This window comes from Hyaena hyaena, unplaced genomic scaffold (assembly GCF_003009895.1).
Source record: "Hyaena hyaena isolate Hyena2069 unplaced genomic scaffold, ASM300989v1 scaffold_713, whole genome shotgun sequence".
Taxonomy (NCBI): Eukaryota; Metazoa; Chordata; class Mammalia; order Carnivora; family Hyaenidae; genus Hyaena; species Hyaena hyaena.
The window spans coordinates 493,332-517,312 of record NW_024081334.1 but is presented as its reverse complement, the minus strand read 5'-3'; the positions used below and the strand labels follow the sequence as shown (position 1 = coordinate 517,312).

Genomic DNA, 23,981 nt, shown 5'->3' with positions numbered 1-23,981 from the left:
GGTTGCTCCTACAAACTGGGATGAACAGTTCCACAGGCACCATGCCCGCGACACCTCCCCACCTGGACCCAAGTCTTCAGCCTCCCACTGTACTTGGCACACACTCTCTGTGCCCATGACATGCTCACTTGGCCTCTGACAGTCACCGAAAGAACCAGGCGGGGACCTGCCTGGTTGGCCGCTCAGGAGCCCAAGGTTCACTGCCCACTGGGGGAATGACCCTGCATAAGGAATAGCATCTGGATGACGATGGCTCAGGGGAGGTGCCTTTGACTTGATTTACCACTGGCCAGGCAGAGGGACAGCCAGAGAGCCGAGCAAAGCCCTTACCAAACGCCTGCCTCCCACTGTGTCACTCTCTTCCTCAGCTTTCACCTGGAAGGGGTAGAAAAGCTCCCTGGGATGTCAGTAGGCACAGCGAGGTTGGAAGGGAGGTGCCCCTGGCAGAGAGGAGAGGCCAGCTGGTTTCTGTTAAACCAGATACTGAAGAAATTTCTTCAGATGTGAAAATACTTTGCCTCAGATTTTGTTTTGGAAAATATATTTTATAAATTCTGTTTAAAATGTCACTATATAGGGGCGCCTGGGTGGCTTAGTCGGTTAAGCGTCCGACTTTCGCTTAGGTCATGATCTCGCGGTTCGTGGGTTCGAGCCCCGCGTCGGGCTCTGTGCTGACTGCCAGCTCAGAGCCTGGAGCCTGTTTCAGAGTCTGTGTTTCCCTCTCTCTCTGACCTTCCCCTGTTCACGCTGTCTCTCTCTCTCTCTCTCCTGGAAATAAAAAATAAAATAAAATAAAATGTCACTATATAATAGTGTCTCAATTTTATTTCATGTGGAAAATATTGATAAATATAACTCACCTTTAAAAGTTCTTTGGAGGCCTCGAGAATTTAATAGTGTAAAAGGATCTACCAACCTGTGTGTGAAGAGAGGAGAAAACCAAGAACATGTGTGTACTAGAGTATATATGCCTGAAGGGTACATGAAGGGTAGGAAATGGGCAGGTGGATAACCCATTACTAAATCTGTTTTTAAAAACAATTTTGGAGCTGTGTGTTATCTATAACCTATTCAAAACCGTTTTTTTAATACAGCTGGAGGCAGCAGGGGTCAGCATGACAGGAGAGGACAAAGGCAAGCTGGAATGGGGAAGGGCTGCAGTATGTGTGTGGAGTGTCTACCCTTCTTCACATCCAAGCAAAATACTGGAGGATTCTTTCTTTAAAGAAATGAAACCAAAGACTCAAGGCTTCTGGTATAAATACTCCTCTTCATCTTAAAGTGTAACACATAACCACACATCACCATTTAATAAAAGTCTGCAATAGGTGAGGTAACCAGAAACTAGCCGAGAGGAAACTAAGGTAATTTAGGATCTAAAGATTATTTAATTTGGGGATGGTGATGGGGGAAAAAAGAAAAAATAGTAATTTTTAACAAGAGAAAACACAAAGTCATGCTACCAAAGATACTGGAGCAGTTACAGCATTGATACTGCCAAGTGGCTCTGGTTCAGGGTGGTCGGTTTTCTAAGTCCTCTTACAAGTGTCCCTACACATGCCATCCATACGTTCTTGAGGAAGTTACACCTTTATAGGGCATGGCACAGGGAAAAAACCATGCCTTAATATCAGGTACAAACCTTTTCACTTACCACCTGTGTGCTCCTGAGAAAAATATGTAATTTCTGAGCCCGTTTCACCCAGTGGAACCCAGACAACAGTGCCTTATAGAGTCACTGTAAGGATCTAGTGAGCCTTTGTTTTCTGATGCGATGATACAGTATCCAGCACTCAGGGGATTCTCAGGAAGCACCATTCTTTTTTATTTTTAATTTCTTTTTAATGTTTATTTCTGAGAGACAGCATGAGCAGGGAGGGGCTGAGAGTGAGACATAGAATCTGAAGCAGGCTCCAGGCTCTGAGCTGTGTGTACAGAGCCAAATGTGGGGCTCAAAATCTTGAACCGTGACATCACGACCTGAGCAGAAGTCAGATACTTAGCCAACTGAACCACCTGGGTGCCCCACTTAGTAAGTGCCATTCTTACTGCCCATGACGCAGAAAAAACCGACAGTGTGTTACTATAAAATAATTAAAAAAAAAAAAAAGGATTGGTGGTTGCCAGAAGTGGGGGTGGATGGTGGGAGAAATGGGTAAGCTAGGTTTTATTTAAATAAGTTTAATAAAAAGAAATAGAAATCACAATACAACCAGCTTTAAGGTTAATCATTTAATGTATTAACATTTTCACTTATAAACATACAATTTGCTTATACAGGGAAAAATAGGTTTTGTGGACAGGAGAAAACATGAGAGGGAAGCAATCAGAAAACAGATCAATTCTAGGGGTAAAATGGAAGTGCATTCTATGTCTGTATCTACATAAACTTGGAAAGGAGGAAGAAAAACAAAACAGGATCATAACTTATAAAGAAAATAAACTTGGGCCATTTGTCTCAATCACAGAACTTCTCCTTATGATCCAGGTCTTGGGTCCTGGTCTGGCCTGTTTCAGGAAGATCATCTGAAACACAGCCACTGGTCCTTCCCTTCTCTTCACAATCTAAGACCCTGAAATTCACTCCAGTAACTAAAAAACAATCAGCTTGGCACATGTGCAACATCAGTGGCCAACTTCTTCCACACATCAAAGTGAAACGCTTACTCACACCTGAACAAGTTCCTTCCATCTCACTTAACTTCTTCAGTATTACCTAAACTGAGGTGAACACAAAGCTGGAATCTATAGAAATCAGACCAAGGAAATGAAGTATCTCACCTCATCTTTATAATACTATGCATTTCCTATCAGCATCAAGTCACTGCCAACACTGAATTTCCAAGTTCAACTATGTCTACCCACCGGGCTGGCCAACAGAGTGCACACACATGTCCCCAAGCTTCAGTTCACATCTCCCCCTTCTGTCAGAGGGGGACTATGCTTCCCAGGCATTTCAGTGACCTAACTCAGTACTCTGTGGTTCCAGTAAGTCCAAGTTCAAAATTAATACCCCAATGTCACATTAAACACTGTTGATGGTTTTGTTAGTAAAGCATACGGCTCTTAAATAATGACTATCATCTAAACAAAGCCATTCTTACTACACAGGATGTAAAATCATTAAAAGCAACTTTTTTAAACATCAAAACCAGATGTCACACATCACATCTGGCAATTTTCCACCATCTCAAATATCCAAAGGGATGACAGTCAAGTGCACCTCCTTTCAACTAGAAACAGACTCTACAGTGTCAATGAGTTCAGCAGAACTGCCCAGGAAGATAGACCTGACTGTGGTCACCATCAAGGTCATTCAGCAGATGGTTTCACATGGAGACCTATTTAAGTCAGCTCAGAGACACACAGGGCAGTTGACCCATGAAACAAGTTATGTATGTCACTGGCCACAGAAAATAAAAAGTTTGTGCTACTAAGAGTAGCCGGAGTGCTGGGCAGGGAGTGTTACTGTGCTAAGCTGCCTTGGTAGAAGTGCATTTTTTAAAGCATGCAGGACAAAAAACTGGACTAATTATGGGCTTTACAAATTCACATAAAGAAGTAACAGAAGTGCAGGATTATGGGTTTTCCAGAGCTTCACACATAGCTGAGGCACAAAATTACATGGTTTAAGCTTCTATTATCAGGAATAAAAACAAAGCTGGTGTCCTGGCTAAGTTGGGTAATGTCTTGACAGCAGGTCATTCATGTCTTTAGGCATCATCTCCGATCTATAACCTGAGTCTCCCCCAAAGCCATGGTCCCAAGAGCCCCCTCTATGCCACCACCAGGACTTCCCGAACCCCAGTGCTTGGGGGAGAGTCACAGTGCCCCAGTCCTGCACAAAACAGGTCTTCAGAAGGACAGGAAGGAGGCAAAGAGCATCCTCCTCACAGTGCAATCCTGTCACTGGAGGCCTGACACTGTAACTATGGCTCTAATTCCATGTTCCTCACCATTCTTTTAATACCACTTTCTCAACAAGTAAAAAAATAGGCTGTAAGTAGGCTACTGTAGCAATAAAAATACTCAAAGTAGACACAAAAACATAAGGTTGTCTCTGAATAAAGCAAATCTACCTTTACATACTTGAAACTGTTTTTGTCCTCTTCAAATTTTAAAGGATAAAATTTTGAGACTTAAGTCAATGCCTAATGTGGGATTATTTTCCAAGGATCACTACACCAAACAAACAATGAATAAAATGAAGAAGCATCATTTAAGAGGAGGCAGGAGGGGGGTAGGAGATGGGGAGGGGGGCTGACCCTCCTCCTTCATCCTGAGCAGTCAGTCTTGCTGGCTCCAGGTCCAGGGGATACCACCCCAGTGCCTCAGGGAAGTTCCTGGTTGCTTGCCAGCCCACAACTCCTGAAGTCACATGCAGCCAGCTCGGATCCGAGGCTTCAAAGTTCAATGTTAAAAGGAAAGAAGCTACAGTCCTCCTTGCCACATCACTCACTCACCCATACAACACCTTGTATCAACACAGCACTAAATTATCCCTTAAGCATTATACCTAACTCTGAAAAGAAAATGCCATTCTAAACAGGTATGTCCAAAATAAGGTATTCCAAGAGTTCTAGAAAGAAACTCCTGGAATGAGCCAGTGCCCCAGAGAGACCATGTTTTAGCTAAACATAAGTCAGAAGCCTCCTCTACAGTACGTGTATGGATTAGTTGTAACTATGATGTCCTCACTTTCAAAAGAACAATTAAAACTATTATTAAAAACATTTATCATCAACATAAATGCCCTGCAAATCATATTATTGCACACAGAGCATCAGGAGCTATGCACACCCAGATGTGGAGGACTCTAGAAGACCCAGAACAGAGACCCTAAGGCCATGCCAGTGGCTGCTCCGGCCAGCATGCCCAGGGCCAGGTCACTGTCGCCGTCTCGGTACCGCTCCCGAATGATGACCTGGTTGGCAGGCTGCTGTCCATAAAGTCCTAAAAGAGAAGTGAAAAAGCAGACCTGTGAGGAGCGGTTTGTGAAACTCAACATTCCCTCACAAAGACGGCGTGTCCCAAGAATGGCAGGGGTCACACCTCCCTGCACGTGCACCCCTCCCCTACAGTGCGGTCTTCCTCTGAACAGGCGTGGGCTTGCTGAGTGAGTGCTTCCTGGCTCTCCTCCACAACAGGCCAAGGTGACTGTTAATAAGACTGCACCAAGAGAATCAAGGTGCTCAACTCTCCAAGGTCCAAGCCCCCAAACACTGCAAACAGCAGGACCCTAATGAAGCTGTAAGCTCCAGCCTCCAATGTCCACTTCCCCTCCACAGAACACTTATTAGGAGTACAGGTAGATGAGGGACAGGAGACACATGGAGTTTTCAATGCAAGAGGCAATAATCTGCACCTAAAGCTGAAAATGAAAAACCCATTTAAAAGCTAATTAGCTTCTTGATATTCATGTAAACCATTTTGAAATTAAACCTTAAATCTGCAAATAAAACTTGCTCTTCATTTTTAATCCTAGGTCTTTATGGGGGAAAATACTTATGTTAAGGGGAAAACTTTTAGAGAGTAAACTTTAAACAAATTTAATATTTAATTTGCATGATTAAAGTTTACAACTGGAAATGTACTATTTGTTCTCTTCTCTGTCTCACAGCTATATTGTCTAAGAGCTAATTAGCTTTAAAATTAATGAAATATAAATAACATTAACTTCCCTCCTTGACTTGCTGTTCCCTTAACAGTTCAATCCTAGCGGAGCAAGAAACTAACCCAACAGTAATGTGTACATGTACATGAAAACCAATGGCAAAATAAAGGCTAACATTTGTAAGTGCTTATTACTCTAAGCATTTACAATACTACAAGCATTTAAACATACTGACTCACTTAATACAACAACTCTAGGAGTTTATTATTATTCCCATTTTACAGACAGGCAAAAGTGAGGCACACAGGGTTAATGGCAATAAGGGCATGGAAACCAGGCACTCAGGCTACAAGTGTGCACTCACAACCACTAATGCCTCAAATACAATGGAGATCAGGAGAGGAAAAAAAAAAAACCAAAACCAAAGCCACATAGTAGAATGAGACCACTATAGGGGCGCCTGGGTGGCTTAGTTGGTTAAGCATCCGACTTTCGCTTGGGTCATGGTCTCGCGGTTCGTGGGTTCGGGCCCCGCGTCGGGCTCTGTGCTGACTGCCAGCTCAGAGCCTGGAGCCTGTTTCAGTCTGTGACTCCCTCTCTCTCTGACCCTCCCCTGCTCACGCTCTCTCTCTCCTAGAAATAAATAAAACATTAAAAAAAAAAAAAAAGAATGAGACCACTATAAACTATAAACAAACAGCTGATCAATGACAGGTAACAGCACTGGAAGCAAAAAATGTTTTATGCAATGTTTACATTTCAAAATTTGTGAACTGTAGTATTTACTTTCACTGCTTTGAAACATAAAAGTTTTCAATTAGACAACTGTAACATGAGATTTAGGATAGTAGGAACTTGTAAGCTGACTTAATTAAAAGAGCCCCTAGACAATCTAAATCTACATTCCCTCAGTGGGTCACACAAGGGGACCCCTGCATCACACCACCAGCAGAGGCTGCTCTTGCAGCCCCTGCTTTCCTCTGCTCCTACCAGGGAGCGAAGTCCTTACCCAAGTCAGCCAGGGACATTTCCAAGTTGTACGTACTGTAATTACCTAAGTTAACTAACGCTTCACCTAAACGGTCAAAATGTGAATGTGAAATAGGCAGCTACTGTTTCTAGGATAACTAAGTTAGACACTTCAGGGTGCACTAAGTAACGGCAGGTAACTTTTACAAATTACTATCTAAGCAAGGAAATGAGTAAACTAAAAAACTAAAAAACAGAGTAAACTAAAGAAAGAATCACAAAACCTAGACTTGTTTGCACTTACCAAGGGGAACTGCGGTGCAATGATATGGCGTGAGTACAGTCTTTACAAGACAAGACTCCAGCCAAAGGAGCCAACTCCAAGCAAAGTCCTAGAGCCCACGTCAAAAAAACAGCTGAACAACTGTCCACTAACATGGGCAAGTTAAAACAGAACACTCATGGCATGTACACAGCACCCTTCATACTTTTTTAATTGGTTGATTGATCACTGGCTCCAATCATTAAAGGTCTTGGGGTGCCTGGGTGCCTCAGTCTGTTAAGCGTCTGACTGCGGCTCAGGTCATGATCTCAGTTTGTGATTTCCAGCCCTGCATCCGGCTCTGTGCCGACAGCTCAGCCTGGAGCCTGCTTCAGATTCTGTGTCTCCCTCTCTCTCTCTGCTCCTCCCCCACTCATGGTCTGTCTCTCTCTCTCTCAAAAATACACATTAAAAATTTTAAAAAGAGAGAGAGAGAAGGCCTTTAACCTGCTCCATGCAGGACTATGGTGTCTAAGGACAATGGAAGGCAGGATGTCATGAAGCTGGCCAAGCACTGGGGTGTCCACAAAGGGACTGAGAAGCTCCAACCTAGTTATCAGGACAACAGTACTGGAGGATGACCACAAACCCAACCCCCTCTACAGCGAGTACACGGCTAGTGGGGCACAGTGCTAAGGCTGAATGCCCACCTACTTCTTGACTCTGCCCACTACAGCAAGAACCTTGAAGCTGACTGTGAGAGGGCTCGTTTTCTATTGATAGGGAAAAATCTGTTACAAAATGGACAACAGAACTGATAAGGAAATACCTGTCCCTGATCAAAGGCTCCCTCTTCCGGGTTCTTCTTCCCACCCTGCTTGTCGCACACATTAATGAAGAATCCGGAAGTAATAGGCTATAAATTATTCCCTCTGCTGTTGCTCTGGGCTCGGACCTTTGGAGAATGATCTCCTCTGAGGCCACCAGTGTAAAATAAACCTCCTCCCTTCCAAGATCTCTGAATGCCATTTGGTTCTTCCGCCAGTTATCTGAACCAGATTCCACAACATTATGAAGAAAGTCAACAGAAAGTAAAGAATCCAATTTACAGAAATTCCCTTTACCAGCGCTTCTGCAAAACTTCTGCTCTTCTATACAGTAACAAACAGCTGAGATTACTCCAGTCCTAAGTCTGGGGATGAATAACAAAGAAGCTGGCTCTCATGGATGGCATGGTTAGGCTAGAGCTTAAAAACCCACAAACTGCAAGATAAACAGGCAAAGAAATCGAGTTTGTAAACAATTATACCAGGTTTATTTCTGCCAGTCATCACAGAAACGTAAACTAAAGCAACTTGAGGATCCGTTTTAGACACAAGGAGAGTATTAAAACTTTTAGAGCTAACAACAATGGGCATCTTTCAGGACAAATGAGAAACCAGTGTTTCAGGAACTTCTTAGCGGCATTAGAAACTGGCAAATTTTACCTACTCTGAAGAATATCTTCATTTTTGCCAATGTGATCAGCAGAAATGGTATCTCATTTCAATTTGCATTTCTTTATTAGAAAAGTCGAACTTTTTGTTATTAGTCACTTGCATTTCTTCTCATGTACATGGTCTCTGGCCTCAGCTGGACCAGTCTTAAATTATCCTTTTTCAAATGTTTCAATACAGTCTATCACTGATTCCCCTCTCTGCTGCCCCACTGAGGCTACATCTCCAATTCTATCATTGAAGTAGTAGGGGGAAAAAAAGCTCCTTTAAAGAAAGGAAGAAAAGGAAAAAAAACCATAATGCTAAGTGAAATAAACCAGTCACAAAAACACAGATATTCTAGGATTCCACTTACATGAGATGTCTAAAGAATCCAAATTCACAGAAAAAGGAAGTATTAAGTGTGGTTACCAGGGCTGGGAGGAAGGAAAATGGGAAGCTGTTATGTCAGGAGGACAGAGTTTCAATATCAGAAGGTGAAAAATTCTGGAAATTTGTTGCACAAACAATGTGAATGTACTTAACACTATGGAACTATGCAATTAAAATGGTTTTTTAAAATGTAAATTTTATGGTACTTTTTTTTACCATAATTAAAAATAAAAACAATATATTAAAAATAACAAACAAACTGGCAAACTGTTCTGAGAATCAACTGGGTAAATGGTACCAAGATTTACTGTAATACTGTCAGATGGAATGACACAGTATGGATTTCCCTCATAATAATCCAGAGACGAGGGAGATGGCGGTGAAACTAAATTAGGCATATGCTGGCTGAAGGTGGTAATGGACAAATGATAGTTCATTACACTACTGTCCATACTTTTCCATGTCTGAGAAGCTTTTTAAATTTCAATGGTATCAAAAGAAAAATAAATGCCTATGCCCTTTAACATATTAACTTAATATAGAGAAATGAAAAATGTATTCTAAGATTTAACAGGAATGAAACAGGAAAGCATCAGAGATGTTCAAAGCAACATTTACGACTGCAAACCGGAACAAACAGTTAATACTAGATCACCCAATATGATAATATGCAGTAATTAAAAATACTTATGGAGATAATGTAGCACTCAGAACAAAATACATAAAATTTTAAAATGAGAAAAGAAATGCAAAAGGTAATATATTATTTCAATGACAAAAATTTATTTTATATGCGAAAAGTAATTCAAAGTATTTTTTAAATGTTTATTTTTGAAAGAGAGAGAGAGGGAGAGAGGGAGAGAGGGAGAGAGGGAGAGAGGGAGAGAGGGAGAGAGAGAGAGAGAGAGAGAGAGAGAGAGAGAGAGAGAGAGAGAATGTGAAGCAGGCTCTAAGCTCCAATCTGTCAGCACAGAACCCGACGTGGGGCTTGAACCCACAAGCCATAAGATCATGACCTCAGCTGAAGTCAGATGCTTAACCGACTGAGCTACCCAGGCACCCCATGGGGAAAGTAACTCAAACAAAATAGTTGTGCTAAGATCACAGGACCAATAAATACTTCTTCTTTTTTTTTTTTTTAAGCATCATCATTTTATTAGTTTTCAACTTGACATGAAAAAAAGTCCAGCAAGCAGAATCCTTCACAGTCCATGCTAGCTGTTTGAACTGCATCAGACTGCAGGAGCAGATGGACAGAGAACCTCTCATATTGGGTGTTAACCTATGAGAAACCAGAAGGAAACTTGTACTCCGGGCCAGCAGCCCTGGGCCTCTCTGTGTATGAACATCAGTGACCATGTACCTTTCTGGTAATACATTCTTCTTCCACGGCTTCTGTGTTAAGACACTGCACTAGGTTTGCTCACAATCCCCTCAGATTCCCAAACTCTCTCTGGGCTCAGGCCTCTAGCTGTAAGCTATTTGCCAGCTCATTCACTTATATGCCGATCCGATGTGCCATAAGCACTGCAGTCTGCCCCTGCCGGGCTTCTCACTGAGGTCTTGTGCTTCAGTCCATCAACCACATGCTCTCAGGCCCCCTCGATCTGACTGTAGGCTCTGGCCTCTTGGCCAGCATTCTCCTGCACCTCCACCTTAGACCTCCCCCTGCCCACACTGCACCCAGAACTTGATGCTACCTACACAAGCCACTTACTCACATCTAAAATTTTTCTCAGGTAAGGTGAAAAATAGAAGTGCATCAAAAGCCTGGAATAAATGTAAGAACCTTCCAGGCCTTTACTTTACTTGCAAAGTGGAGTTTTGCCTCAGTAGTGATAATTTTGAAAGATGTTACCAGAAGAGAAAAAATAGGAGAAAGTTATCCTTTAAAATGGGATATAAGTGAATACCAGTAGGTACAGATTCTCTCCTTAGGAATAAATCTGGATACAATAGTGAAGTTTTAACAAGCCTACTCCAACTTTGTAAGACAACGTAAAAACATATAATCCTTTTTCTTTTGTAAAGCATGGTAGCAGAATGATGTGGTCTATAACCAGAAGCATAGCTCACTTATCCTTAAACTAAGAAACACACATCTTTCAGGCCTCACAGATGTACCCACTAAATGAAGAGAAGTAAGGAATGAATGCATGGTGGGCATGAGTTACCTGCATATGGGTACTGGTAGGGTGCAGCATAAGCCTGTCCATTTGCAGCATAGATAACTTGAGTTCCTGGAGGATATGCACCATAGTACGGACCATAGCCATATGCCTGCTGAAAAGAAACAGGCCCATCAGATATACAATTTTGAAATTCACCATCCATTTATAATAAAAACAAAGTAGGTGGAGAGGGAATGTACCTCCACATTATAAAGGCCATATGACAAGCTCATAGCTGACGTCATAAAACAATGGTGTAAAGTTAAAAGCTTTCCGCTAAGATAGAAACAAGACAATGGGGTGCCTGCCTACTTTCACTACTTTCATTCAACGTCATAATGGAATTTTATTGTGCTTCACTTTACTGCACTTGCAGATACTGTGTTTTAACAAACTGGAGGTCTGTGGCAACCCTACATTGAACAAGTCTATTGGCACAATTTTTCCAGTAGCATTTGCTCACTTCGTCTCTGTGTCACATTTTGCTAATTCTCACAATACTTCAAAGTTTTTTTTTTTTTTTTTTTTGAGAGAGAGCAAGGAAGCACACAAGCAGGAGAGTGGAGCAGAGGGAGTGGGAGAGGGAGGGGGGAGAGGGTGTGCACATGCACGCACGCTGCCTTAAGCGGGCTCCATGCTCAGTGCAGAGCCCACTGCAGGGCTTGATCCCATGATGCTGGGATCATGACTGGAGCTGAAATCAAGAGTTGGTCACTCAAATGACTTAGCCACCCAGGTGCCCCATTTATTATTATATTTGTCATGGTGATCATGACCAGTGATCTTTAATGGATAATAATTGTTTTGGGGCACTACAAACCATGCCCGTATAAGATGGTGAACTTAATCGATAAATCTTGTGTGTTCTGAGCTCCACCAACCACTAATTCCTGTCTCTCTCCCTCTCAGGTCTCCTCCCTGAGATACAGTGATATTTAAAAGAGGCTAATTAATAAGAACCCTACAATGGTCTCTTAAGTGCTCGAGTGAGAGGAAGAGTTGCCCATCTCTCACTTTAAATCAAAAGCTAGTGATGACTCAGTGCAGTGAGGAAGGCGTGTTGAAAGCTGAGACAGGCCAAAAGCTGGGCCTCTTGCACCAAACAGTTAGCCAGGCTGTGAGTGCAAAGGAAAAGTTCTTGAAGGGAATTGAAAGCACTACTCCAGTCAACACACAAGTGGTGAGAAAACAGAACAGGCTTATAGCTGATACTGAGAAAGTTTGAGTGGTCTGGACAGAAGACCAAACCAGTCACAACATTTCCTTAAACCAAAGTCTAACCCAGAAGAAGGCCCTGACTCTCTTCAATTCTGTGAATGCTGAGAGAGCAAGTTGCAGAAGAAAGTATGAAACCAGCAGAGGTAGGTTCATGAGGTTTAAGAAAAGAAGCTGCCTCCATAACAAATGTCCAGGGTAAAGCAGCAAGAGCTGGTGTAGAAGCCACAGCAAGTTACCCAGAAGATGTAGCCAAGATCATTCATGAAGGTGGCTATGCCCAACAAGAGATTTTCAGTGTGGATGAAACAGCCTTCTACTGGAAGAAGATGCTACCTAGGACTTTCATAGCTAGACAGGAGAAGTCAATGCCAGGCTTCAAAACCTCAAAGGACAAGCTGAGTGCATTACGGGCTAATGCAGCTGGTGACCTGAAGTTGAAGCTGATGCTCATTTACCAGAGTTTCTGCTCTGAACGTATTTTTTTTTTAACCACCTGATGTTTTAGGATTCTCAGTTGTCGAAAAACAGAATAGAAATGTCAGAAAAAAAGAATCAATAAATGTAGGTATAAATTGGGAGAGAGAGGAAATATACTGAAGAAAAGAAAATGAACAGAATCTGAGACATGTGGGACATCTAACATCCATGTTATTAGTTTCAAAAGAGAAAGGGGATGAGGCTGAAAAAATCATTCCAGAAATAATGGCCTAAATTTCCCCAAACTTAGCAAGAAACACAAACTTACATATAAAAGACCAAATAGGATGACACCCCCCCAAATCCATACCAACACATTATAGGCAAACTTCTGAAAACTAAGGACAATGAAAGTAGCAAGGCTACCTACATGGTTTCTGAGGAGAAACATTACAGATAAATCAAAATGCAGTTTTTAAAATTCTTTTCTTCTTCTTCTTCTTCTTATTTTTAATTCTCATATCTTTTTTAATCCAATAGAGAGAGACAACGTGAGCAGGGCAGGGTCAGAGAGAGAGGGAGATAAAGAATCTGAAGCAGGCTCCAGGCTCTGAGCTGTCAGCACAGAGCCCAATGCAGGGCTCGAACTCACAAACCATGAGATTATGACTTGAGCCGAAGTCGGACGCTTAACTGACTGAGCCACCCAGGCGCCCCAAAATGCAACTTAAAAAAAATTATTTTAATGTTTATTTGAGAGAGACAGACCAGCACGAGCAGGGGCAGAAAGAGAGGGAGACAGAATCTGAAGTAGGCTCCAGGCTCTGAGTTGTCAGCATAGAGCCCAATGCAGAGCATGAACTCAAGAACCGTGAGATCATGACCTGAGCCGTAGCTGGATGCTTAACCAACTGAGCCACCCAAGCACCTCTCAAAACACAATTATAAAACATGTTCAAATAACTCACAAAAAGCTTAAGTAAAAAAATAGAGAAATCAAAAAAAAAAAAAAAACAGAACCAAAGGGAAACAAAAAAACAAAATGGCATACTTAAACCTAATATATCAAATATTATATTAAATGTAAATGGTCTAAATATACTAATTACAAAATTGAGATTTGTGAGATGTCAGAAAGAGATGACCCATGTATATGTTGTCTATGAGAAACTCACTCCAAATGTAATGATATATGTAGATTGAAAAAAAAAAAAAGATGGGAAGAGATACCATGCAAATAATGAAAAGCAAGAAGTGACTATATTAATATCAGACATCAGACTAGAGAAAATTACCAGAAACAGAAAGGGACACAACATTACGATAATAGTTAATCCACCAAGAAAATATAAACACCTATGGACCAAATGACACATGTGCAAATGTAAATTAGACAACTTATATGAAAAGGACCAATTACTCAAAAAGTACAAATTACTACAACCCACTCAATATGAAATAGAAAATGAAAAGCCTATTTAAAAAAATAGAATTTGGGGGCACCTGGGTGGCTCAGTCAACTAAGCATCCGACTTCGGCTCAGGTCATGATCTCACAGTCATGAGATTGAGCCCTGTGTTGGGCTCTAAGTGTGGAGACTCCTTGGGANAGAGAGAGAGAGAGAGAGAGAGAGAGAGAGAGAGAGAGAATGTGAAGCAGGCTCTAAGCTCCAATCTGTCAGCACAGAACCCGACGTGGGGCTTGAACCCACAAGCCATAAGATCATGACCTCAGCTGAAGTCAGATGCTTAACCGACTGAGCTACCCAGGCACCCCATGGGGAAAGTAACTCAAACAAAATAGTTGTGCTAAGATCACAGGACCAATAAATACTTCTTCTTTTTTTTTTTTTTAAGCATCATCATTTTATTAGTTTTCAACTTGACATGAAAAAAAGTCCAGCAAGCAGAATCCTTCACAGTCCATGCTAGCTGTTTGAACTGCATCAGACTGCAGGAGCAGATGGACAGAGAACCTCTCATATTGGGTGTTAACCTATGAGAAACCAGAAGGAAACTTGTACTCCGGGCCAGCAGCCCTGGGCCTCTCTGTGTATGAACATCAGTGACCATGTACCTTTCTGGTAATACATTCTTCTTCCACGGCTTCTGTGTTAAGACACTGCACTAGGTTTGCTCACAATCCCCTCAGATTCCCAAACTCTCTCTGGGCTCAGGCCTCTAGCTGTAAGCTATTTGCCAGCTCATTCACTTATATGCCGATCCGATGTGCCATAAGCACTGCAGTCTGCCCCTGCCGGGCTTCTCACTGAGGTCTTGTGCTTCAGTCCATCAACCACATGCTCTCAGGCCCCCTCGATCTGACTGTAGGCTCTGGCCTCTTGGCCAGCATTCTCCTGCACCTCCACCTTAGACCTCCCCCTGCCCACACTGCACCCAGAACTTGATGCTACCTACACAAGCCACTTACTCACATCTAAAATTTTTCTCAGGTAAGGTGAAAAATAGAAGTGCATCAAAAGCCTGGAATAAATGTAAGAACCTTCCAGGCCTTTACTTTACTTGCAAAGTGGAGTTTTGCCTCAGTAGTGATAATTTTGAAAGATGTTACCAGAAGAGAAAAAATAGGAGAAAGTTATCCTTTAAAATGGGATATAAGTGAATACCAGTAGGTACAGATTCTCTCCTTAGGAATAAATCTGGATACAATAGTGAAGTTTTAACAAGCCTACTCCAACTTTGTAAGACAACGTAAAAACATATAATCCTTTTTCTTTTGTAAAGCATGGTAGCAGAATGATGTGGTCTATAACCAGAAGCATAGCTCACTTATCCTTAAACTAAGAAACACACATCTTTCAGGCCTCACAGATGTACCCACTAAATGAAGAGAAGTAAGGAATGAATGCATGGTGGGCATGAGTTACCTGCATATGGGTACTGGTAGGGTGCAGCATAAGCCTGTCCATTTGCAGCATAGATAACTTGAGTTCCTGGAGGATATGCACCATAGTACGGACCATAGCCATATGCCTGCTGAAAAGAAACAGGCCCATCAGATATACAATTTTGAAATTCACCATCCATTTATAATAAAAACAAAGTAGGTGGAGAGGGAATGTACCTCCACATTATAAAGGCCATATGACAAGCTCATAGCTGACGTCATAAAACAATGGTGTAAAGTTAAAAGCTTTCCGCTAAGATAGAAACAAGACAATGGGGTGCCTGCCTACTTTCACTACTTTCATTCAACGTCATAATGGAATTTTATTGTGCTTCACTTTACTGCACTTGCAGATACTGTGTTTTAACAAACTGGAGGTCTGTGGCAACCCTACATTGAACAAGTCTATTGGCACAATTTTTCCAGTAGCATTTGCTCACTTCGTCTCTGTGTCACATTTTGCTAATTCTCACAATACTTCAAAGTTTTTTTTTTTTTTTTTTTTGAGAGAGAGCAAGGAAGCACACAAGCAGGAGAGTGGAGCAGAGGGAGTGGGAGAGGGAGGGGGGAGAGGGTGTGCACATGCACGCACGCTGCCTTAAGCGGGCTCCATGCTCAGTGCAGAGCCCACTGCAGGGCTTGATCCCATGATGCTGGGATCATGACTGGAGCTGAAATCAAGAGTTGGTCACTCAAATGACTTAGCCACCCAGGTGCCCCATTTATTATTATATTTGTCATGGTGATCATGACCAGTGATCTTTAATGGATAATAATTGTTTTGGGGCACTACAAACCATGCCCGTATAAGATGGTGAACTTAATCGATAAATCTTGTGTGTTCTGAGCTCCACCAACCACTAATTCCTGTCTCTCTCCCTCTCAGGTCTCCTCCCTGAGATACAGTGATATTTAAAAGAGGCTAATTAATAAGAACCCTACAATGGTCTCTTAAGTGCTCGAGTGAGAGGAAGAGTTGCCCATCTCTCACTTTAAATCAAAAGCTAGTGATGACTCAGTGCAGTGAGGAAGGCGTGTTGAAAGCTGAGACAGGCCAAAAGCTGGGCCTCTTGCACCAAACAGTTAGCCAGGCTGTGAGTGCAAAGGAAAAGTTCTTGAAGGGAATTGAAAGCACTACTCCAGTCAACACACAAGTGGTGAGAAAACAGAACAGGCTTATAGCTGATACTGAGAAAGTTTGAGTGGTCTGGACAGAAGACCAAACCAGTCACAACATTTCCTTAAACCAAAGTCTAACCCAGAAGAAGGCCCTGACTCTCTTCAATTCTGTGAATGCTGAGAGAGCAAGTTGCAGAAGAAAGTATGAAACCAGCAGAGGTAGGTTCATGAGGTTTAAGAAAAGAAGCTGCCTCCATAACAAATGTCCAGGGTAAAGCAGCAAGAGCTGGTGTAGAAGCCACAGCAAGTTACCCAGAAGATGTAGCCAAGATCATTCATGAAGGTGGCTATGCCCAACAAGAGATTTTCAGTGTGGATGAAACAGCCTTCTACTGGAAGAAGATGCTACCTAGGACTTTCATAGCTAGACAGGAGAAGTCAATGCCAGGCTTCAAAACCTCAAAGGACAAGCTGAGTGCATTACGGGCTAATGCAGCTGGTGACCTGAAGTTGAAGCTGATGCTCATTTACCAGAGTTTCTGCTCTGAACGTATTTTTTTTTTAACCACCTGATGTTTTAGGATTCTCAGTTGTCGAAAAACAGAATAGAAATGTCAGAAAAAAAGAATCAATAAATGTAGGTATAAATTGGGAGAGAGAGGAAATATACTGAAGAAAAGAAAATGAACAGAATCTGAGACATGTGGGACATCTAACATCCATGTTATTAGTTTCAAAAGAGAAAGGGGATGAGGCTGAAAAAATCATTCCAGAAATAATGGCCTAAATTTCCCCAAACTTAGCAAGAAACACAAACTTACATATAAAAGACCAAATAGGATGACACCCCCCCAAATCCATACCAACACATTATAGGCAAACTTCTGAAAACTAAGGACAATGAAAGTAGCAAGGCTACCTACATGGTTTCTGAGGAGAAACATTACAGATAAATCAAAATGCAGTTTTTAAAATTCTTTTCTTCTTCTTCTTCTTCTTATTTTTAATTCTCATATCTTTTTTAATCCAATAGAGAGAGACAACGTGAGCAGGGCAGGGTCAGAGAGAGAGGGAGATAAAGAATCTGAAGCAGGCTCCAGGCTCTGAGCTGTCAGCACAGAGCCCAATGCAGGGCTCGAACTCACAAACCATGAGATTATGACTTGAGCCGAAGTCGGACGCTTAACTGACTGAGCCACCCAGGCGCCCCAAAATGCAACTTAAAAAAAATTATTTTAATGTTTATTTGAGAGAGACAGACCAGCACGAGCAGGGGCAGAAAGAGAGGGAGACAGAATCTGAAGTAGGCTCCAGGCTCTGAGTTGTCAGCATAGAGCCCAATGCAGAGCATGAACTCAAGAACCGTGAGATCATGACCTGAGCCGTAGCTGGATGCTTAACCAACTGAGCCACCCAAGCACCTCTCAAAACACAATTATAAAACATGTTCAAATAACTCACAAAAAGCTTAAGTAAAAAAATAGAGAAATCAAAAAAAAAAAAAAAACAGAACCAAAGGGAAACAAAAAAACAAAATGGCATACTTAAACCTAATATATCAAATATTATATTAAATGTAAATGGTCTAAATATACTAATTACAAAATTGAGATTTGTGAGATGTCAGAAAGAGATGACCCATGTATATGTTGTCTATGAGAAACTCACTCCAAATGTAATGATATATGTAGATTGAAAAAAAAAAAAAGATGGGAAGAGATACCATGCAAATAATGAAAAGCAAGAAGTGACTATATTAATATCAGACATCAGACTAGAGAAAATTACCAGAAACAGAAAGGGACACAACATTACGATAATAGTTAATCCACCAAGAAAATATAAACACCTATGGACCAAATGACACATGTGCAAATGTAAATTAGACAACTTATATGAAAAGGACCAATTACTCAAAAAGTACAAATTACTACAACCCACTCAATATGAAATAGAAAATGAAAAGCCTATTTAAAAAAATAGAATTTGGGGGCACCTGGGTGGCTCAGTCAACTAAGCATCCGACTTCGGCTCAGGTCATGATCTCTAGGTCTGTGAGTCTGAGGCTCCACAGCCTGGAGCCTGCTTCAGATTCTGTGTCTCCCTCTCATTCTCTCTGCACCTCCCCCACCCACAATCTGTCTCTCTCTCTCAAAAATAAACAAACATTAAAAAAAATAAAATTTGTAATTAAAAATACCCCACCCCCAAAATCTTCAGGCCCAGACTGTTTCACTGGAAATTTCTACCAAATATTTTAAAAAAGAATTAATATGGGGCGCCTGGGTGGCTCAGTCAGTTGAGCATCTGACTTCAACTCAGGTCATGATTTCATAGTTGGTGAGTTTGAGCCCAGCATTGGGCTCTGAGCTGAGTGCTCACAGCCTGGAGCCTGCTTCAGATTCTGTCTCCCTCTCTCTCTGCCCCTCCCTTGCTGACACTCTGTTTCTGTCTCAAAAATAAACAAACATTTAGGGGCGCTGGGTGGCTCAGTCGGTTGAGCGTCTGACTTTGGCTCAGGTCATGATCTTATGGTTCATGGGTTCAAGCCCCGCATCAGGCTCTGTGCTGACAGCTAGCTCAGAGCCTGGAGCCTGCTTCAGATTCTGTCTTCCTCTCCCTCTGACCCTCTCCTGCTCACGCTGTCTCTCTCTCTCTTTCAGAAATAAATAAAACATTAAAAAAAATTTTTTTAATAAAAATAAAAACATTTAAAAACTTAAAAAAATAAATTAGAAAAAGAATGAACACAAATTCTATATAATCTCTTCTAGAAAACAGAAAAGCAAGGAATACTTCCTAAAATTCATTCTGTAAAGCCAGTATGACTTAATACCAAACAAGAGTACAAAAAAAACTACAGGCCAACATCCTTCATGAATAGAGATGCAAAAATTTATAACTACATTAGCAAACGGAATTCAGCAATAAAAGAATTATACAACCAACAAAGTGAGGTTTATTACAGGGACACAAGGCTGGTTCAATATTTGAAAATCAATCAGTATAATCCATCATGTTAGCAGGTTAAAAAAAAAAATCACATGACCATGCCAACTGATGCAGAAAAAGTATTTGACAAAATTCAACACCTATTCATGATGAAACTCTCAGAAAACTAGAAAAGGAACTTTCTCAACTTGTTATTGAACATCTTCAAAAACTATAGCTAACATCACATGTAACATAGAAAAACTGCATGCATTCCCCTTAAAATCAGGAACAAGACAAGGAGGACTGATCTTACCAATGCTATTCAACATAACATTAGAAGTTCAACCAGGGCAAGGAAATAGAAGGCACACAGACTGGAAAGAAAGAAAATGTTCCCTATTTGTAGAGGACATGGCTGTCTGCATAGAATATCCCAGAGAATGTACAAAACATACTTCTAGAACCAATAAGTGAGCTACTTTAGTAAGTTCACAAGCTACAAGATCAACAAACAAAAATCAATGAACTTGGGGAAATTGAAATTTAAAATATAATACTATAGACAACAATCCAAAAAAAAAACAAAAAACTTAAAGCATAAATCTAACAAAACATGCCCAAGATTTTCATACTGAAACTACAAAATGCTGGTGAAAAAAATCAAAGGGGATCTAAATAGACAGTCCATGTTCACTGACTGAAAAACTAAACACAATAAGTATGTCAATTCTCCCCCAAAAACCTGATACACAGGTTTAAAACAAATTCTTTCAAAATCTACCAAGAAGATTTTGTTGTAGATGTAGACACATCATCTGGAAAGGAAACAGAACCAGAATAGTTAAGGGAAATCTGAAAAGGAAGAATAAAGTGGGGGACCAGCTGATCCAATTTTAAGACATACAACTACAGTAATCAAGTCAGTATGGCATCAGAGGAAGAAAAACACACAGATCAATGGAACAAAACAGAGAACCCAGAAACAGACACACACAAATACAGCCAAGTGAAAATTTTCAGAGATACAAAAGCAATTCCAGAAAGGACTTTTCATCAAACTGTAGTGGAACAAGTAAACATTCATATTCACAACAATAAACCCAACTCTAACACCTTATAAAAAATTAACTCACAATGGAAAACACCCATCTGTAAGTCCTGGAACTATGAAACTTTAAAAACATAGCATAGAAACTGGTAAACTAGACCACATGCAAATTAAAACTCCATGAAAGGCACTGTTAAGAGGATAAAAACACATGCTACAGACCACGTTATCTGACAAAGCGTTCCTATAAACTCAAAGAACTCTCAAAACTCAATGTTAAAAAAATAATAATAATACAATTAGAAAACAAGCAAAAGACATGAAATGATATTTTACTGAACAGGATATATAATAGCAAATAAAAAGATGCTATTAGCTATTAAGATCACTAGCTATTAGGGAAATGCAAATTAAGATTAGAATGAAACATCACTACATACCTGTAAGAAACAGCTAAAATTAAAAAATGGTGATACCACTTAATGCTGGGGAAGATGCAGAGAAACTGATAATTCATGTAAGAAAAATGGTAGAGTTATTCTGGAAAGTAGTTTCTTAGCTCTTTAAAACTTTATGTACAGCTTTATAAAAAGCTGTATAGGGGCACCTGGGTGGGTCAGTTGGTTAAGTTTCTGACTTTGGCCAAGGTCATGGTTTCAGAGTTTGTGAGTTTAAGCCCCATATCCGGCTCTGTGCTGACAGCTCAGAACCTGGGGCCTGCTTCGGATTCTGTGTCTCCCCTCTCTGACCCTCTCCTGCTTGCTCATGCGCTCTCTCTCTCCCTCAAAAATAAAAATAAACATTAAAATAATTTTTTTTTAAAAGCTGTACATGAGGAGTATTCACCGTAAGATTTATAGGTTATAGCCAAAACTTTGAAACAACCCCAACAGGTAAATGCTGGGATACACATGCAATACTCTGGATGGGTTGGGGCGCCTGGGTGGCTCAGTGGATTGAGCATCCGACTTTGGCTCAGGTCATGATCTCACGGTTTGCAGGTTCGAGACGCATGTTGGGCTCTGTGCTGACAGCTCAGAGCCTGGAGCCTGCTTCGGATTCTGTCTCACTCTTTCTCTGCCCCTCCTTCACTCACACTCGGTCTCCTCTCTCTCTCAAAATTAAACATTAAAAAAAATTTTTTTAAATAAATAAAATAAAATGAAATGTTAATAAAAAAGGTAATTTGGGTGGGTCTCAAGGGCACTGTGCTAAGTGAAAAGCATCAAACTCAAAAAGATCACATGCTGTATGATTCGATTTATATAACATTGTGGAAATGACAAAATTATATAGACAGAGAACAAATCAGTGTTTGACAGGAGTTAGGAAGGGGAAAGAGGGTATAACTATACATAAGGGTGTAGTGGCAAGATTTTATCAACAGTTTTGTATCTTTTTTTTTTTTTTTTTTTTTTTTTTTTTTTTTTTTTTTTTTAGTATTTTTATTTCTAGGGGAGAGAGAGAGAGAGAGAGAGAGAGAGAGACAGCATGAGTAGGGGAGGGTCAGAGAGAGAGAGGGAGACACAGACTCCGAAACAGGCTCCAGGCTCCGAGCTGGCAGTCAGCACAGAGGCCGACGCGGGGCTCGAACCCACGAACCGCAAGATCATGACCTAAGTGAAAGTCGGACGCTTAATCGACTAAGCCACCCAGGTGGCCCTCAACAGTTTTGTATCTTGACTGAAGGGCTGGTTACACAAATCTACACCTATGATAAAATGACATAAAACCAAACATAAACATTTTGCCAATTTCAAATTCCAGGTTTTGATTTTATACAACATGTAACAACTGGGGAACTGGATGAGGAGGACATGAGATCTTTCCATGTTATTTTTTGGAACTTCCTATAAATCTATAATTATTTCAAAATTAAAAGTTAAAAAAGGAAAACAAAACAGAAGTACCTCCCACAACAGAGACTTCTATGTGTAGCAGTGTACCTTTAGCACACCTAACTTGGAGGTACCCCTAAGGTTTTTGGTATGTGATTTTTTTTAAGTTTTTTTTTTTCCCAAAGTAAAAAAATGTAGAGCTCTTGGGTGGCTGAGTCTGTTAAGCATCTAAAATTTATTTTTATTTTTATTTTTTCTTTTTCTGAGAGAGAGAGAGAGAGAGAGAGAGAGAGAGCGAGCAAGCAGGGGAGGGTCAGAGAGAGAGGGAGACACAGAATCTGAAACAGGCTCCAGGCTCTGAGCTAGCTGTCAGCACAGAGCTCGATGTAGGGCTCGAACCCACAAATGGTGAGATCATGACCTAAGCCAAAGTCGGATGCTAAACTGACTGAGCCACCCAGGCACCCCTGAGTAGGTTAGGCATCTAACTCTTGATTTCGGCTCAGGTCACCATCTCACAGTTCATGAGATCATGCCCCACTCTGGTTGGGTTCTGTACAGGCAATGTGGAGCCTGCCTGGGATTGTCTCTCTCTTCCTCTCTCTGCTCCTTCCTTGCCCACACTGTCTCTTTCTAAAAAATAAACATTAAGAAAAATTAAAAAAACAAACCATGAATTGTTCTTAGGCCTATCTTAAAAACAAAATGTGAACATGAAGATTATAAAGCAGTGGCTTTATTTTATAAAATAAAACAATGATAATAATCTTTTAAAAAGTTTACAGAAAAGTGTTGAGCGCATTTCTAATTTCTCTGATACTGGCTGCTCAAGGGTTTTTTTGGTTTTGTTTCTTAAAAAGGAGAGTAGCTCAGAGACCCCAACCTCCCTTCACTTGGATTCCAAAATCCTAAGATTTGCTCCCTACCTCAGGGGTCGGTGCGGCATAGGCTGTGTAAGGAGGAGGAGAAGCAGCCACAGCTGTCTCATCATACAGGACTTCTGAGCCAACGTAAGCCTAGGAGAGGAGAGAGAATGAAAGAGGGAGGGCTGTCACAAAGCAACCACAAAGAGGCCCTTAGGATTCTATACATACACATATCCTTTCTATTTAGCCAAAGTTTAAAAATTAGAACAGCAAATATGACAGCTCTCTGAAAAGCAGTGAACAAGAGTTCTCCCCAGAACCCCCTCTTTTTTTTTAAAGGTTAACATACCTTATTTATTTATTTATTTATTTATTTATTTATTTATTTCTGAGAGAGAGAGAGAGACAGACAGACAGACAGACAGACAGACAGTGTGAGCAGGGGTAGGTCAGAGAGAGAGGGAGATACAGAATCTGAAGCAGGCTCCAGGCTGAGCTAGCTGTCAGCACAGAGCCCAACGTGGGGCTTGAACCCATGAACGGTGAGATCATGACCTGAGCCAAAGTCGGATGCTTAACCAACTGAGCCACCCATGCACCCCACAGAACCCCCTCTTAATCCTGTAGTCTCTTATCCTCTGAAATTGGAGGAGGCCGCCCTCCTCACCATCTGCAGAAAGCAGGAATAGAGTTCTCACTGCCCAAGGAGGCCAGGGTCTACCATTATCCAGGCCTTTTCAAAGACGTGCT

General features: G+C 41.1%; 1 protein-coding gene across 3 annotated transcripts in view; it reads right to left on the bottom strand.

The window, feature by feature from the left end:
• Positions 1-2,201: 2,201 nt before the first annotated feature.
• The window catches only part of PLEKHB2 (pleckstrin homology domain containing B2), a 47,454-nt gene continuing 25,674 nt past the window's right edge, over positions 2,202-23,981 (bottom strand). For 2 of the 3 annotated variants that reach the window (XM_039217643.1, XM_039217644.1), the window contains 3 exons: positions 23,292-23,381; positions 15,407-15,515; positions 2,202-4,953 (listed from right to left, as the gene is read on the bottom strand). In XM_039217643.1, coding sequence (XP_039073574.1) covers positions 4,817-4,953; positions 15,407-15,515; positions 23,292-23,381 — 336 coding nt within the window. In that variant the 3' untranslated portion in view covers positions 2,202-4,816. Of the gene's footprint in view, positions 4,954-14,392; positions 14,515-15,406; positions 15,516-23,291; positions 23,382-23,981 lie in introns of those variants that run through there. The other variant, XM_039217642.1, reaches the window with a different exon arrangement.